This window comes from Lissotriton vulgaris, chromosome 3_1, assembly GCF_964263255.1.
Source record: "Lissotriton vulgaris chromosome 3_1, aLisVul1.2, whole genome shotgun sequence".
NCBI lineage: Eukaryota > Metazoa > Chordata > Amphibia > Caudata > Salamandridae > Lissotriton > Lissotriton vulgaris.
The window spans coordinates 340,806,814-340,821,416 of NC_141689.1; the positions used below are offsets into that span (position 1 = coordinate 340,806,814).

Sequence of the window (14,603 nt, forward strand, 5' to 3'; positions counted from 1 at the left end):
ACATGTAGGGCCTTTCCAGGGAGTCAAATGCCTTTATTGAGTTCAGAGCCAGCAGAGTGGCTGGTTCTCACATCCACCCCTTGAGTGCCAGACAACCAAAAAGGCTCCACAGGTTATGTCTGGTGAATCTGTAGGGCATGAACCTAGATTGGTCTGGTGCAACAACAATATGGATTACGTGCATCAGCCGAGTCGCCAGTACCTTAGCAAGCACACTTATCTCAACTTAAGGAGCGAGATTGGCCTATAGGAAGAGCAATTGTCAGATGTTTCCCGTGTTTGTAGATCAGGACAATATTCACCTGCTGAAGGTTACAATGGAGTTCTCCTGCGGATCTTGCATCATAGAGCATTTCCTGATTAGTTTATCTGCTTGGCGTCATCCACAGTTAAAGAATTCCGGGAGCATCCCACTTGGGTTCATGTTTCCGCTGATTTCAACTGCAACAGAGCATCTGCAATCTCACCCTCCTGTATCTCCCCCTCTAGAAATTGTGGGACTGGGATATCATGGTGGAACCTATCTGTGCCCTGTGTAGGATCCGAGACCACTTGACTGAGTTATGCATCTCGCAAGTAGTCTGCAAACACCCAGTCTATTGCAACCACCATCGTCACCATGTGGACCTCACCAATGTGTATTTCATTGACCTATCTCCGCTCCTCTTCCCTGCAAGTCATCAATGCCGCCTTGTTGCCCACTTCGTACAGGTTGTACTGTTTGAACCTATAAAATACCCACCTCCTGGTGCAGCAGGGCTCGATTGTCATCTCTTCTTTTCTCTATTTGGGAAGCTATATGATCACCCTGCTGTTGGACCTATTGGGCCTGCAACGTTGCCAGTGTGGCCTCTAGCTCCTTAGTCTCTCTATCCTCGTCTTTCCTCTTCCAGGCTACGAGCGTGATAAGGTGGCCCTATATCACCATTTTGAACGCCTCCCATAAGCAAAGGCTTTTGCAGATCATATGCCTTGAACATATAGTTCTGTCCCCTCCTGAGCAAACCTCTTCGTCTGCCAGGCTGTCTGCATCCCTGGGTCCAGTCACCAGTCCAGGGTGATGCTGGGAGCAGTGTGCGTTAGCGGCAGACTCAAGAGTTGCATGGTCAGAGATGCCCCATGGAAGGTATTCGATCTCTTAGCAGCGCCCCAGGAGGAATGTCAGGATCAGGAATTAATCTAGGCATGACAAAGATTGTATGGCATTAACATTAAATAAGTACTGTCCCACGACTAGGTCCCTGGCCCGCCAGAGATCCGTCAGACCCATTACTGTCAGGAACGTGGTCAGCCTGGAATCTTCCCGGGGAAAGCCAGGGTTAACTTGGGGAGGGGGAAGACACATTGGCAACCATAGGATGACTGAATGAGAATCCCTAAGCACACTGTACTAAATCTTGCCATGTCGTACACACTGAGGCACAGACACACTGAGGCACAGATGCACCTCACAATCCGCTCTTAGAATGTAAAGGGGCTAGGGAGCAAATAAGAGGGATGGTCCTGAAATACTTGGCAAGATGGGCTCCAGACCTAGTCCTGCCGCAAGAAACCTGCACACTGGGCAATAACTGAGTGTCTACGAAGGAGCAAATAAACACTCTTAGCCCACTCAAGATGCTTCACAGCCTCCCGTGGAACATGTACCCTGGTGCAAAAGTCACTGCCGTATCTGGTTACACAGAATTGGTTAGACCCATCGGGTTGCTAGGCAGCAGTGGGATAATTAGTTTATCTTTTCCTTTGATGGGCTAAGATACAAGACCAAGTCTTGACACTTTCAGATTATGGAATCTTTGCCATTTGCAGATCATGGAAGAACATTTGAACCGCTACGTGATGACAAGGCTTATCAAGAGGATATGAAGTCCAATGCTCTCCCAGAAATTTCCATTTTACAGGTGAAATAAGAGCCCTGGTCCGAACACAATTTTTGGATGAAACTGAGCATATGACCGAATTGAAGCGAATTTGCTACTTCATAGAAAATTCTAAGAGTTCTTCGCTTGTAGTTGCCAGCATCTGCGATACAGCTGAATTTTTTCCTCAAACAGTACTTTTATAATTATTTGTAGATGTGGAACCAACACATTTGGCATGTTGGTATTTTCTCTTTAGTGCCACGTACTCCTCTTAATTAGCACAAAAAAAGTAATAAAATAAAAGTTAAAGAACCTAACAATGATGTTTCTAAAATTAAACAACATTTGCCCACTATTTCATGTGGATTTGTATATCTTACTTAGCAGAGAAGCCTTTATTGGACATGGAAAGAAAATACTAGAACTCTGTACCTGAATAACGCCTTTCTCTGACCGAGTGTATAAAGTGTTCCGGGAGTTGTCAATGGCAATCTGGACTATAGGGTCTAGGGAAACAAAATCAAAATGTAAACTTCAAATAAATCTCCTTTTAAAATTCTGGGTCCCTTCCCTCCCCCATCACACCGCAACATAATCCTGTCGTCATCAAAATCAAGGAAAAGGGGAATATACACACAATCACTTTTGATAATAAAATCGCGCCATTCTGGGTGCATGCGTAAGGGCAGGGCTGGGAACAGAGATAAAAGATCTGCAACAGGGTACAATTGTAGTGATAATAATGTTCTTTCTCCACAAGCTCTTAGTACCAACCGTCCTCAGAGAACGTAAACTGCAGCACTGATGGGACAAGGAAGGAGAGAGTGCTCTTTGAATGATTTATTTTCCTGCAGCGCTGGCTGAACCACCCGGTTTCTGCCTTCAAGGGAAAAAAAAGACAACGGCGTGGCATAAGAAATGATACGAATATTTTCATGTCAGAAAAAAAATGTTCACAACTCATTGCTAAACTAGCCAGCAGCAGAACTTTTAGAAGACACTCCACTACCCAAGCTTTCACATGAACAGTTTAAGGTAGAGGTATTCACATACACCCTGCATAACTTATTTGCTCTGTGCTCTACTATAGCGTGCTATTTTACTGAGCAATTACTAGGCCAGTCCAGACTCCAGGTTCTGAGCTGGTCTGTCTCCAGTGCTACAATTGTTTCTGAAACTTGAATATCAAATGTATTGGTGCTGTAGGTAAGCATCATGACGTTTCTTTATCGTCCAACAAGCCTCAAGCCTTTCGCTGTATGAATAGTTAGTGAAACATGAGGCACATATATGTAGCGCGCAGAAGACATACAGACAAATGATCAGTGTCTGGGAAGGGAAGGCTTGACAGAAGCAAAGCTGGACTGCAGCGGGCCTGTGCTTTATTTACTTTCAGACTGAGGATGCTTACAGATCAGGCTCCTGAGGAGTAGGACTGCTTCCATTGTGACTCCGGTCGGCCTGTGTGTCCGTCACAGCCAGTCAGGAGCTGCAGAGTGTCTGAGACGCCAAAGCAGACCGAATCAGTGTGTGAAGCACTTGCTGCGAGTCCGGGATTAAGGAGAGGCTTTCGAGATGCACATAGGGTCTGCTGAACAGCATTCACTGGAAGTGGTCCATGATACAGTTTTAATTTTAGAAATGTACAGGGTCACCCTCACATTAAATTATCGAAGGTCCTAGATTCCAACAATTCAGTAAAACCAGACCCTTATATTAATGTGGGGATTGAAGAGGACCCAGTGATCACAGTTGAACGTTTTTGATCACTAGCAGTAATGACACTCCCTGTAACAGTGGAATAGATACCTGTAAGCTTGTCCCACCAGCACCGGTAAAGGAGTGCAGAGTTACAAGACCCCGGTTATCTGACCTACCACCCGAAGTTATGGTCGTTCTGGCAGGCGTCCCAGCCTTAGAAGAGGAGGAAAATGAATCCTTTAGCTCTCTAAAAAGTAAGGTTGTCAATGTCAAATGGTTAAACTGGAATAGACCACTGCCGGCATATTTATCTAGCGAGATTGTTATGCTTAGAAGGTTACCTTGGTTGGGAAAGACTGTAAAAACAAACGGGGATTGTATAACGATAAATATTAGGGATCCTAGAACTGTCACCCACATATGCGCCGGTTTTAATAGGTCATTTGACTCTACTATTCAGACATTACCACTGTCCTTTTTTTACCCCCCTAGTGGTATGGTCCATGGGAGAAGTGACGAAGACTGGACATGGGTGGACCGTAGAAGAGGAAGTAGGAGATATACTGGTAGATTTGGTCCCATGCCTACCCTCGACCCCTTTTGTGACTACAATCGTTTCAGTTGTCTTGATGCAGTAGATTGACTGCCCCCTGTTAACCAGATGTCATCTGAGGGTGGAAATCCTGAAGGGAACAAAGTACTTCTCGTGGGGCCTACTGACCAACCAGGGTATGCAACAATAGAGCCCCTGCCAAAGGCAATAGACTATCCAGGGATTATTCTTCAGCAGAACTCGGTTTCGAATTTATGTGGTATGCAAACCCAGAGTCTGGATGCCACTACAATAGCGGTGCCCTCCCTTTTGCCCCTGGAAGAGGATCCAGGACCGAGTATGGGACTCTGGGACTCCAAGGTAGTGGATATAAATTTGTAAACTGGAATATTGCCGGTTGGCGCAAAAAGGAAGAATCCCTTGGTTGGCGGGAGATTGTTAATAATTATGATATTCTCTGTCTACAAGAGACGTGGTCTACGGAACAGATAACCTTTGATGGGTATGTCTCTTATAACCTCCCTGCGCAGAGTTCAACAATGGGCAGGGCTAAAGGAGGACTCTTGATAATACTTTCTGTAAACTTCCCGATGCAAGTCAAATCTTATATAAAAATTGGGTCTCACTCACAAGTACTTTGGTTGCAACATACCGGGGGCCGCAATGTTTTATTGATCAACCATTACAATAATGTGTTTGATTCCTCTAGTTCTCTAGTACTTAATAAACTAGAGTTTACCCTGGATAATTTATGTGGTGCCAACTCTGGCCATTTTGATATAATTTGGGCGGGGGGGGTCGGGGGGGGGGGATTTTAACATTTCTTTGTGCCCCTTCTCTTTTACGAATGTTTGTGGATTTGACGGGGTAAAAGGAGAGGATTGTGCCCATTTTATACACACCCTGCATGGAGAGTCACTTAATTCATTCACTCTTGCTCAAATTTGAACTGTTAATATACCAGCCTGCAAAAGATAGTGAGGGTAATCCCGTCCCGACCTTTATCGGAAGGAACTCAGCCACTGTCATTGATCATGTGTTTATTACCGAGAATATTAGTATTTTCTGTGACACCCCGATTATTTTAGACTTGACCCTCAGTGACCATAATTGTATCACTATGTCCATTTCCTTTTGGGGACTGAAGGACCAAGCTATTCGAAGGACATCTGTTGGAATAGCCCCTTGTAGGGCCAAACGGTTTTAGGATTAAGTGGTGTAGCGACAATTCAGAGAGGTTGTTGGCAAAAATTGTGGCAGCTAGCTTACAGGAGCTGCAGGTTTGTTTAGATGTCAACGCAGGCGCTCCATGCATTCTTGCTGGCTTTAAAAAGATTAATGAGTTAACCAAAAAGATATTAACAATCGCCAAGGTCAATAGAAAGAGGGACAATATAGGGTGGTTTGACGGGGCCTGCACCAAGTCCCTACAAGAATTAAAGAAACGTAGAAAGCAAGAGCTACGTGAGGAAGCCTGGGACAATCTTTCCAAGGTGGCAGAGCTCCCTGATAGTAAGCTCTTTTGGGATTCTGTGAATAGCCCGTTCCTTAAAAAGGAGGAATACCCTGTTCTAATAGACCAGGTCAGTGAGGAAAGTTGGGTCTTGCATTTTTAATCCAGGGGGAGAAGCCACCATTAGTTCTGAGCCTGAAGTTTGTATCCAAAAACGACCTCTTGATATCACAGTCTTGGAGGTGGATAAAGCCATCCGTATTAGCAAGGGAGGGAAGGCCCCGGGGCCAGAAGGGTTGCCAGTTGATTTGTATAAGGCTGATATATTGATATGGGCCCCCTTTTTGACTAAAGTTTTTAATGCGGCAGCTACGGAAAGCATCCCCTCTACATGGGGTGAGTCCATAATTATTCCTATATATAAGAAGGGAGAAAGACGCGAGGCCAAGAAATATCGACCTATCTCCCTTCTAGACTCCTCCTTGAAAATAATGAGCAGGGTACTTTTGGTGCGTCTGGAGGAGTGGGCAGAGGCCAATGGAATTTTGGCAGACTCCCAATATGGGTTCCGCAAGGGCCTCGGTACCATTGAGCAGTGTATTAATCTAGACCGGATTATAGGTAAATACACACGGGCCAAGCAAGGTTTGTTGTTTCTTTGCGGACCTATCCAGTGTATTCGACCTGGTGGACCATAAGTTATTGTGGTCTACATTACTAGAAGTGGGCGCCGCAGCCGCCATTATTATTTTTTGGCCAGATTGTACACCAAATGATCAGCCCGGATTTGATTTGGTCAAGCGGGGAAATGCACCAATCACATCAAACTTAAATCAGGTATCAGACAAGAAGGTGTTCTTGCCCCACTCCTTTTTTCCCTTTTCATCAATGCCATTGATATTGAGCTGAAATCGGTCAATTCTGATGCACCGCTAGTTGAGGGCCATGCGACCCCCGTGCTGCTTTATGAAGACGACACGGTCCTCCTTTCCAGAACCCCTATTGGTCTGCAGAGACTAATGGACAGATTCTCAGATTTCATTAGGGGGAGAAAATTAAAGATTAATAATGCTAAAACATTTATTATGGCGTGTGGGAAGAATGTCAGGAAATTACGAACTTTCCAGTTTGAAGATCAGAATATCCAAGTGGTTGATAAATTCTGCTATTTTGGCATCACTTTCAACAGTAATGGCACATGGGCCCAGGAAATATCTAATGTCAAGGACAAGATGGGAAATAGTGCTTTTGGGTTCTTCAAATTTGCCTCCAAACTGGGAAGTAGACTTATATACGATATGTTGCATGTCTATCGCCATAGATATGAACCAGTTGCCCTCTATGGATCAGGTGTTTGGGGTCATTACCGTCATGGGGACCTGCAAGTGGAGGAAAACAGTTTCTTAAAGAGACTTCTTTGTCTTCCTACATCTGCTTCTACTGGGTTGGCTCACCAGGAAGTTGGGTTGGTCTTTTTGACGGATCTCATTGGTTTAAGACCGCTAATGGCCTGGCGATCGATTTGGGCCAAGGATGAAACTGGTTTTACCAGGAGAATCATCAATGATTGCCTACGCCTGGATAATTGTAATCTGATCCCATGGCTCAATTATGTTATAACATCATTCAGAGACATATTTGACCTGAATGTCTCTGCAGACCCTGCTAGTGCCACTGATATCCCAAAAAAGGAGCTAAAAAATATCTAACTGGGGGTTAAAGCTAAATTGCGCGGTGAGGCCGCCAGCCAGTTCACAACCCATCAATTTTATTATTCTAACAATCTGCATAGTTCTGGCTTCTCAAAATATTTGAAGGTGGCTACTAAGCAATCCCACCAGTATGTCCTTACCAGGTTAAGACTGAACATCGTACATAAACTGGTGGCTTTTCCCTCGATAAAAAAGCACCCATCTATCTTCTGCCCATGTGATGGAATCTTGAAGCAGAGCACTGAGCACTTTTTACTTATTTGTCCATTGTACTTGTACCTCCGTATTGTCTATCTTAAGCCACTTTTAAAAAATATTCTGTGTCCACAATCAAAACTGCTATGAGACTTTTATTTGCACTTGACAATCCGGATGTGTGTTTTTTACAGCTGTATTTATTTTGAAATCTGTGTCTGTCAAGAAAAGTATGGTTTCCATAACTAATCAAATAACTGATAAGACCTGATCTTATGATATACTAACATGTGTCCCCTTTCGTTAGTGATTGCAAGTATTTAACATTATAACCAGCCTGTAATGCTGTAATGTATTTTATGTGCTTTTATGATTGTTTTTTTAAACGATCGAATAAAGTTTTTTGAAAATGAAACTGATCACAAATTAAGCATTATTAAAACAAGCATTTGCAATGCAATAGGTCTCGCCTTTGTGACCTTATAAGTGTTTAGCCATGCAACAGTTGATGTTGTTGCACCGAGGATATTGTGCTGAATAACTAAACACTTATAAGGTCCCAAAGGCGAGACCTACTGGCTATGCCAATGCTTGTTTCTGGACTGCAGTGACTGCAAGCACATTGATGTGCGCATGCTCACACTGCTCACTTCACATTAGTGGAGAACTTACGCCATGATGCCAGGCCAGGTGAGCGTTGTAGGGGAATCCATTAAAGAGAGTCATTTTCTCACTGGATTTCCCTTCTCGAAACTCAGGAGCAGCAACATTTTGGTGGTGTTACCTGGGCTTTAAGTGGAAGCTTTTTCATTATATACAAGCCATAGTTGCTGCTTATTTATCTTATGCAACTAACAATCACTTTCAAAGAATGTTCACTCTTTGTTTGGTTCCTACAGAAACGATGATAAAGACAAAGTGTCCATAACTCTGTCGAAGTGTGATGTTAATCCTGGTGCATTTTTAAGGTAAAATGCTCATATGAGAGTACACAAAATAACCGTATGTATAGGTAGAACTGGATTTAAACAATCTTGCTAAACAGTCTAGTACAAACTTGTGACCACTAAAGTTCAACAAAGAAAACAGAGAAGTATACAGTGTGAGAGAATGGTCATCTGTTAAACTGGCAGGTTTACTCAGGATTTCACATAACCGTATTAGTTATGGGCAACCCTAGCCTCATAATCTTCACCCAATTATTATTTCATTAGAGATGCATATCCATTGGTAGCAATATCGGAAATGTTACCAGTTATCAACAAAAACTAAGATTGAACAATTCCACCCCTTATCTCAGGGGCTTTGAAGATACTGTCTATCTGGAATAAATGTCTACTTACAGCATGAGTTATGTGTACATAGTTAATTTATGTTTAATTATATTCTTATTTATATGTTTAACTATACGTATACAGCTAAAGAGGTTACACTACAAACAGGAGTCCTGGCACAAGATAATCCTTAAACAAAAAGAGAGAAAAGTATTGGCTCTTTCATCACTGTACTTACATCCTTGCCCAAAGTTGCCACAAAATCTCTTAACAGCACTAATTTTGTAATTCGGAAGCAGTTTTGATATATTCCAGCTAGGCACACTATCCACTCCAATCTAGGACTCCTCTTATGCTTCTTCCCTCGAAACAGCAGTCTCCTATTGCCATATTCTGAACACACTCCCTTTCATTCTCATCCTCCTTGCATTAAGTGCGTTCTCACCGAGTAATCCAAAATTTTACATGAGTCCTCTTAAATCAATGGCAAGGATATATTAGACAAAAGGCATTTAAAACTGAGCTATGGATCATAACATTCACGCACAGCAAAAGACCGGGCATCCAGGGGTTGTGCTATCCTATTCAATGATGGCACGTGCCAGTATATAATTTTTCATATATAGTCTAAAGCCTGTGGATATTGTATGATGTCGGTTCTGCAGGAAGAAGGTATAAACACATTTCTAATATGCAGAGAAAGTACACTCTATTTAACAAGGGGTTGTCCTCAAAGGAATGAATGTACATGAAAATGTATTATGGTGAAAGTCTTATTTTGCTTAAGAGAATCTAAGCAAGACCTCAGAGGAGCGTCACAATGTATACACAATGGCATTATTAATAAAGCTTCTCAACCAAACGTAGACATTTCAGACACATTCTGAGCAATATGAGCCTCTTGGCGAGTCTAAATGGTTTGAAAGAAACTGCTATCATAAGAATAAAACATCATGTAAATGAACCAAAGGCCACTCCTGAATGTTTCTATCCCATCACAACAAACCTTACCTGATAAGCCACTTCATAGAGGCAGCCATCTTTTCCAGCCAAGAAAATACGGCCATTATCATTCGACGTTATTGTCAGAAGATATGTATTGTCAGTTGGAAGTGAATATAGCGGATCTGGCAGAAGCTGCATTCCACCCGACAAGCTGTCATTCAGATTTACACTACCTGCCATAAGACAAAAAATACACAAGAACATAAACCTTAATAATGTGTCAAACATCATTACTAATACATTCTGGTTATTATGTAACTACAACACAAAACAATTTTGGCAGTAATTGCCCAACCCCAGTACTAGTCCAAGGTTCAATAATAGATTAACTTTGGTGCTTAACCCCGAGGTCCAACTGCCTGAGACCCTCCTAAGTTACACAAAATCACAAATACAAATAGGAATTTATATAGTCCTTGATAATTTTATCTAGATATAATTCATAGAAATTCCATCTGCCCATGATGTTATGGCAACAAAATCATTCGTGTTCTGTCCATCCAATAAATTCCAAGCACCATTAACAGTAAAAATTATAGTGAAATTTAATCCTTCAATCTTCTTTGTCTTATAAATAACATTTCAGCCTAGCCAACCCGTTTTGTCCCTCATCAGGGATCACTTATGGGTAATGTCATGAGTAAAATACCAGCAGTACAACTCTTCTCAGTATAAAATGTCATTTGACAGGTATTATCTGTTAGTTTCACACTGCCCTAGATTTACTGGCAACACTTCATTCTTTCATAATTTGAAAACTATCACCTGCAGGGTTGTATTTGTGAGTTTTATTATGAACTAACTTTTAAAAAAGAAAACTTTAACTACAAAATTAATCTTTCATGTAATGCAGAGATCTCAAGAAGCACCACGTCATATGCGAATAGTTTACCCAATCCTGATTTCGGTCTTATGACTACAGTACTTGTAATTTAGCTTTCTCCACTACAAGTCCAAGACTACAAGTGCCACAATGCAAACAAGCATTAGCATAGTTAATATGTCTCACCTCTAGGAACCTCTAGCTTTGCAAATTGCTTTTGGCGGTGCTGTACAGAGCCGGAAGGCTGTCAAGCAGCGACAAAAAAAAGGCACTTTTAAAAAGTGAAATGGCCGTAACATCATTCTATTTTCACAAGCACCCATCCGAACACATGCACACCAGCAAAGTAAAGAAAGTACCATTCGCGTTACATTTTAATTTACTGATCCAAGATTAAGGAACACTACTTGGACTGGAAAATTAAAAAAATTACGATTATTTAGCATCAAAGGTCATCCAAAAACAACATTTGAAATGCAATAGGTCTCGCATTAATTAAGTTTGAGCTATTGGCATTGCTAAGTATTGCAAAACCAATTGCAACAAAAGTCTATAAATTGTAGGCCAAAAAAATATGTATTTATTTTTGTAGCAATGGTGGCATGCTGCACTTTAGATGCATATGTTTTTATTTTTTTATTTTTTTTTATAGACTTTATTTTTGCATTTTCAACAGAGAACATAGAAAGGGTTTGGCAGTGCGATACAGAGCATTAACGCCAGTGGCGCAGAATTTAGTTAGTACATGTGTATACAGCAAAATAACACGGCAGGAGAAGAGCAGGAAATCAAGCACAATGCATGGCCCATAACAACATCAGACAGCATTCACAGTACATTACAGGGGCATCTTAGGACAGTTCGTTTCGTAAATGAACAGTTAGTCGGCGGCTAGGCCACAATACAGTGAGAGATGAAACCAAAGAGATACATGTGAGATAGTCAACTATACATTTACACAAGGAGGTAGTGTTCAGAAGTGTTGTCCACTAACAGTGATTCACATGTGTTGAATCAAGCAATGCCCACTTGTACACCGTCACCATTTCGTGCCTCTTCGCCATTCGGAACATTGTCGTCAGTTCCCTGGGCTAGTAGATATGTGACTAGGGGACCCCAGATGTCCTTAGGTCTACTGGAGGTCGGGACTGTCTCAGCAAAAATAACAGATTGTTCCTGACAATGGGTCATATCAGCGAGCCAGTCCTTAAACTTTGGGGCCCTGCCACGACCCCATCTACAAGCTACGCTGCGTTTCGCAAGGAGCAGAGCAGTGTCAAGGAGTTTCCTACAGGACTTAGGGATGTGTGGTGTATGCCCCAATAGCATCAGCAAAGGGTCTGGGTTTATTAATACCCCTGTCATGGACTCAAGAGCAGCATGCACTTGTTGCCAGTAGGCATAGACCGGGGGGCATTGCCAGGACAGATGAAAGAATCCAGCGTGTTCCGCGCGACAACGTTCGCATCTATCATCGCTGGACAGGCGGAACCTGAATTTCCTCACCGGGGTGTAGTACAGCAGTTGTAAGAACTTGTAATGGATTATCTTGAGTCGACAGCTGGCGGATATCATAGCCGTGAGATCACAGCAGTATAGCCACTGTTCATCAGTAATCTCTGCTGCCAGGTCAGTAGCCCAATGTAAGCGGGCTGGATTTACCAGTCCGGGGCTGGATGTTCTGACGAGGCGATACATGCCCGACACCAAATGCGAGCCATCTTGCGAGCATAGCATGAAGTGCAATGGAGGAAAGCACTCCGGCTCACTGGGGAAGTCAGGGAGAATCTCCCTTATCCCCTGACGCAGTCGCATATAATAGAAAGAGTCGAGTGGAGTAGGCGTGTGGGATTTGAAGAAGAGGTCAGTAGAGTTGAACTGACCATTGGTGAAGAGGTCACCCCAGCAAGTGACTTGCAGGCGCTGACAGAGTGATTGGAAACCCCGCTCCTGGAGGAGCACTAGTTTGGGGTGGTACGCCAATGGCATCCGAGGAGAATATGGGAAGATGCATCCCAGTAACCTCGCCATGCGACGCCAGGCATCTATGGTACATGTGACCGTGGTGAACGGCGTTTCTATGGACAATACTGGGCAATATATGCGCCCATTCAGTAGGAGGGGGTTCGCAATCCAATCCTCGACCGCCAGCTGGGGCATGTAGGGTGTGGGGATCATCCAGTGGTAAGCATAGTGCGCCTGAGCGCATATATAATAAATCTCAAAATCTGGAATATCAAAGCCCCCTTTATCATATGGCAGCAACGACCACCGTAGTAGGGGTTATTTACCCCCCAGAGTAGTCGGCACAGTTCAGCTTTCAATGTTATAAAGAAAAATGCACCCGGGTGGTAAGGAATATTAAGAAAAAGGTATAAAAACCGGGGTAGCACCACCATTTTGATAAGGGATGCTCTCCCAGCCATGGACAGGGGGAGGGTGATCCAGCGATCAACCGATGTGATTAGTTTGGTGATCGCGACCCCGTAATTGAGGCGCAATGTTTCGTCTTTATCACGAGAGATTTGGATACCAAGGTAGCGGAGGTCCGATCTGCACCACTCTAAGGGGAAGTCGAGCGGGAAGTCAGCCACTGCGTCCGTAAGGGGGTAGAATAGTGATTGATTGATACATACACCGGAAAGTCTTCCGAAGACCACGAATTCCCTTAACAGCAGATTCAAATTGTGCAGCGGGTCTTTAACATATAACGTCATGTCATCTGCGTACAGGGACACATCAATCTGACGCCGAAAACAGCGAAAGGTGCCCTCTCGTTGCAAATGACGGAGTCTGCAGGCCAACGGCTCGACAGCAATCGCAAATAAAAGAGAGGAAAGTGGGCAACCTTGTCTGGTGCCTATCGTGATTGCAACCGGAGAGAGACACCCATTGATCAGTACCTTCGCTGACGGTCGCGTGTATAGTAATTGGACCCAGGAGATGAATAATTTAGGGAATCCCATACGGGTCAGGACGGCGAATAGATATGGCCATTCGACCGAATCGAAGGCATTAGTAGCGTCCAAAAAAAACGCTACAACGGGGAGATCAGGGTGCATTGTGCGAATCAGGGAGAAGAGTGTGCGTAGGTTATGGGAGGTGGAGCGATTAGGGACAAATCCAGATTGATCGGGTAGTACGATTTGGGTCATAAGGAGGGACAACCTGGTAGCCAGTACTTTTGCAAGTATCTTGACATCGCAATGCAACAAAGAGAGCGGGCGGTAAGAATCACAAGTGTTAGGACTCTTGCCAGGTTTCCGAAATGACGTGATTACGACCTCTCGAATGGAGCGGGGGAGTATTCCATCAGCCAGCGACTCCTCAAAGACCTCTTTAAGGACCGGGGCCATTATGTCTATATATGCTTTCTAAAACTCGGCAGGTATCCCATCAAGGCCAGGCGCTTTGCCATTTTTGAGTGACATGATGGCATCTCTAATATCATCCAACTCAAAAGGGGCAGCGAGAAAGGCCCTGTCCGCGTCGCTGATCCAGCACAAAGCGACATCACCAGGGAAGTCATCGAAAGACATGTCCGGGGTCGCAGCAGTGGTGTAAAGTGCATGATAGTGAGACGTGAAAACTGTCAGTATATCGTCTGAGTCTTTAACTGGATGGCCCTGTGTATCCAGAACTTCGAGAATGGTATTGTGAGTGTGAGGAGGGCGCATTAACAGTGAAAGGGCCCTACCAGGTCTATCTCCTTCGCAGTATTTTCTCGCCTGCCAGTATTTCCCTTTGAACTTGGTTTCCCTGGCCGCCTCTTCTTCGTACTTTGTCAACTTTTCCCTAAATTCCGCATGTACATCAGCCCGATCTTCCGACGCCATATGAATCTCTAGGTCCTTCAGATCCCGATCAAGGGTGCGCAACGTGCGCTGTATATCGCGTAGCACTCCAAAGCTTTTCGATATGCAGTAGCCCCTGATCGTAACCTTGAATGCCTCCCAGATGCTTTCGACGGAGTCGACAGACCCCTTGTTGCGAGGGACAAAGGCTGCTATCTCCTCGCCGAGTTC

At 43.7% G+C, this 14,603-nt stretch overlaps 1 protein-coding gene across 2 annotated transcripts in view; it reads right to left on the minus strand.

Annotated features, from left to right (window-relative positions):
• The window catches only part of NUP155 (nucleoporin 155), an 871,946-nt gene that overhangs the window by 718,703 nt on the left and 138,640 nt on the right, over positions 1–14,603 (minus strand). For both annotated transcript variants that reach the window (XM_086960546.1, XM_086960547.1), the window contains exons 6-8: positions 9,762–9,928; positions 2,637–2,742; positions 2,295–2,368 (exon numbers count right to left, since the gene is read on the minus strand). In XM_086960546.1, the coding sequence (XP_086816672.1) occupies positions 2,295–2,368; positions 2,637–2,742; positions 9,762–9,928 (347 nt within the window). The remainder of the gene's footprint in view (positions 1–2,294; positions 2,369–2,636; positions 2,743–9,761; positions 9,929–14,603) is intronic.